Raw genomic sequence first — 3444 nt, 5'->3', positions numbered from 1 at the left:
AAAAATGTTTTCATGGGGGTTGTTTTCTTTCTCGGTTACCAAACATATCAATTCTATCAAGAAGGTAGTTCTTAAAACGTGGAGAGTAGATGTTGCCGAAAGGACTCCAACATTCAGTCAATAAAACCCCACAGGCCCACACTGCTGTCACTCTCGTCAGTACTTATTCAACTTTGGTTGTTGAGACTTTGTGCTGTTCACACTGTCAATGGCAGTAATAGTTGAAGCAAAGTCCGATATCCATGAATATTTTCATTTTTTCCATAAAGATTTTCTTCTCCATACCTAAACAATAAACATTAAACATGAATCTTTGGTAACTATTGGATTTGGCCAGAGACTTTTTGCAATATAGTTTGGTTTGATAACATCACATTTATGACATTTTATTAACTTATTGAAATCCCATTTACCATTAATTGAGTGACCAAAAAAATCTCCTTCCTAATTTTGTTTCATACATGTGGCACTATTACTCCATTACAAAATGCTCATTCATGTACCTTAGTTTTCTCAGCCAAAAATAAATTCTCATTCCGTTTTTTATTCTTTTGTTCAACCTCATTTCCCTTTTCTTGTCCTGAGTAAGATTCTATCCATCTTTGATTTTCCAAGAAAATGGGGGTTTTTACAAACATATTGCGCATAGCAATTTCAGCTTTCTTCATCAGTACCTTTGCTACTGCTTGTTCTAATGGCCAGTGCAAGGTCAGTTCTCTTCTTCTCTACTTCTCATCTTTGTTTGTTTATCAAAAGATTATTATTTGAGTAAAACTTTGATTTAATTAATCCTTTCAGCTTCTCGATGAATGTTCGTCGGATGGAGATTGCGAGGCTGGACTGTATTGCTTTTCCTGCGCAATGGAATTCTCTGGCTCGAGATGCGTAAGATCAACAGCTACAGATCAATTCAAGTTGCTAGTAAGTCTATAAATTTATGTCATGCATAAGTTACATAGTATATCTTGTTTAATTCTGTAACTTATAACTATTCCCTTGCTTTGATTTACAGAATAATTCATTACCTTACAATAAATACGCCTACTTGACAACGCATAACGCTTTTGCGATCGACGGTGAACCATCACATGCCGGAGTTCCCCGTATTACCTTCAATAATCAAGAAGACACCATCACACAACAGCTAAATGTATGATACTTTGTTTTCTTAAATAGATGATTCATTGTCTTATAAGATTAGAGATGGCTAATTGGTTTTGGTTGCAGAATGGGGTTAGAGCTTTGATGTTGGATACTTATGATTTCGAAGATGATATATGGTTGTGTCATTCGGCAGAGGGGAAATGTCATCATATTACAGCATTTGTAAGTACCCAATCGTCAATCATCACAGTTGTTAGTGTCAAACTTTGATTTAGAACTGATATATTTAATCTCAATTTCGATCACATTGTTTAACATGTAGGAACCAGCTCTGGACACGTTGAAGGAAATTGAAGCATTTTTAGCAGCAAATCCATCAGAAATCGTTACATTGATATTAGAGGATTATGTTAAAACCCCTAATGGGTTGACAAATGTATTTACAGCTGCTGGTCTAATGAAATATTGGTTCCCAGTATCAAAAATGCCTCGAAATGGAAATGATTGGCCCTTAGTAAGTGATATGGTTGCAAATAACCAGAGACTTGTTGTTTTCACTTCTCGAAAGTCTAAACAACAAAGTGAAGGAATTGCTTATCAATGGGATTACATGGTTGAGAACCAGTGTAAGAAATCGTTTCTATCCGCATTCTCTTTTTATTATCTTCCATGCTTAAAGCGTGAGGGCGTGGATTTCAATGTCCAACAACTTTATCATTCTGTTGAAAGCAGATTTCTAAGCAACTTTCATATCAACATTTTGATATTTTTAGATGGGCAAGGAGGGATGAAAGAGGGAGAATGCCCTAACCGAGGCGAATCAAGCCCACTTAATGATAAGACGAAATCGTTAGTTTTGGTGAACTATTTTGGTACAATTCCTATTAAGCAAGTAACTTGTGAACAAAACTCTGGGGATCTCATCAACATGCTTAAAACATGTTATGCTGCAGCGGGTAATCGTTGGGCTAACTTCGCGGCTGTCGACTTTTACAAGGTAAATTATTAGTTCAGTTACAGTAAACTGAAATTTCGATTCTGCAAATTTTTCCGAGGAAAAATTAGAAGCTTATTGAAATATTTTTTTTGTTTGGAAATGAGTAGAGGAGTGGTGGAGGAGGAACATTTCAAGTGGTCGATACTCTGAATGGAGAGCTTTTGTGTGGATGTGATGATGTTCATGCATGCGTGGCAAGTAAATCATTCATAAACCGTTCTCTATTTACCGAACGTAAAATGTTTGAATTTTAATATCGATCGAGTTAACTAAAACTAGAAGGACTTTCTTTTACTCATGTACATACAAAATCAGGTCCAAATATGCGAAAGTTCTGTCACATTCTGGCAAACATTTTTCACTTTATAACCGAGCTTAGGCTCATATTAAGCTTAAACTCAGGCGGTAGATAACAACACTGATGATATTACTGGTTTAATTGGTCCAACCCTGTATACTTTTCGGCCAAGATGGCACAACGCTACTGATATTACTGGTTCGACCCTGTTTGCAATTAGGCCAAAATGGCACATAATTACCAACCCGTTTTACACCCCTAGACTCGCAGAAAGGGCTGTGGGACTCGTGTGCATTAGTTAAATGGGCATTAGGTGACTAAGCGGATCTAAAATGGGCTTAACTAGTTTAGTTGTTTCTTAGTTTAAACTACCGTATGCTGAAATCTATAAGTTGAATTTTATCTGAAATTGAATGTGAGAAAATGGTTGTTTCTTTGTTTGTTAATGCAGTCTGGGTCATCAGGAGCTTGCAAGCGTTCATAATGGGAATGATATACAGTATACACCAAGATTAATTTATTTTTGTTTATTCATTGTCCACTGCACTGTCAGCTGAACTCGGATATGATTTTTCTTTCTTTTTCCTCCTTCGAAGAGGCATCTTAAAGTGGAGCTGAATTAGAATACAAAAAGTTTAAACAACTTAAATAAGAGATGATCAAACAGAATCAAGTTACTTGGTGTTTTTGGTGTGGTGCATGTGAGGAAGAGGAAGAAATTTTCAAATGGGTAACCTGTGACTTGAACACATGCTGCCAATGCTATCCCCAAAAGCAACAATATCATTAGCGCTCCTAGCCTTTTAAACTACTCCTACACACTCTCCTATGTTGCTTCGTCTGTAAACAATAATGCTGTTGCAGTGTACATGGGTTGCTGCTCAATACATTAAAGTCGAAAAGTGCATCGCAGTGACGAATTAAAGTAGGTGTTTATTATAATCTTGGCAATCCGAATATTAAAGAATGGAGATCGCGGGTTCGTTCTTGTACTTGATAGGTTGCAACATCATCCAGGTGAAATCCAACTGACTAGTACCTTAAC

At 36.5% G+C, this 3444-nt stretch overlaps 1 protein-coding gene across 2 annotated transcripts; it reads left to right on the top strand.

Annotated features, from left to right (window-relative positions):
- Positions 1-434: 434 nt before the first annotated feature.
- Positions 435-3051, top strand: LOC113277503 (PI-PLC X domain-containing protein At5g67130-like). 2 transcript variants are annotated; one of them, XM_026526582.1, is made up of 8 exons: positions 435-708; positions 799-921; positions 1013-1150; positions 1228-1326; positions 1427-1730; positions 1878-2101; positions 2209-2299; positions 2851-3051. In XM_026526582.1, the coding sequence occupies exons 1-8, from the start codon at positions 619-621 to the stop codon at positions 2913-2915; spliced, it is 1134 nt and encodes a 377-aa protein (XP_026382367.1). In that variant the 5' UTR covers positions 435-618; the 3' UTR covers positions 2916-3051. The 2 variants fall into 2 exon arrangements, with proteins under 2 accessions (XP_026382367.1, XP_026382368.1); XM_026526583.1 differs by having other exon boundaries at positions 619-708; positions 2209-2295.
- The last annotated feature ends 393 nt before the right edge of the window (positions 3052-3444 follow it).

This window comes from Papaver somniferum, chromosome 5 (assembly GCF_003573695.1).
Source record: "Papaver somniferum cultivar HN1 chromosome 5, ASM357369v1, whole genome shotgun sequence".
NCBI classification, from domain to species: domain Eukaryota; kingdom Viridiplantae; phylum Streptophyta; class Magnoliopsida; order Ranunculales; family Papaveraceae; genus Papaver; species Papaver somniferum.
Note: the sequence above shows the minus strand (reverse complement) of the source record. Positions and strands in the feature narration are given on the sequence as shown.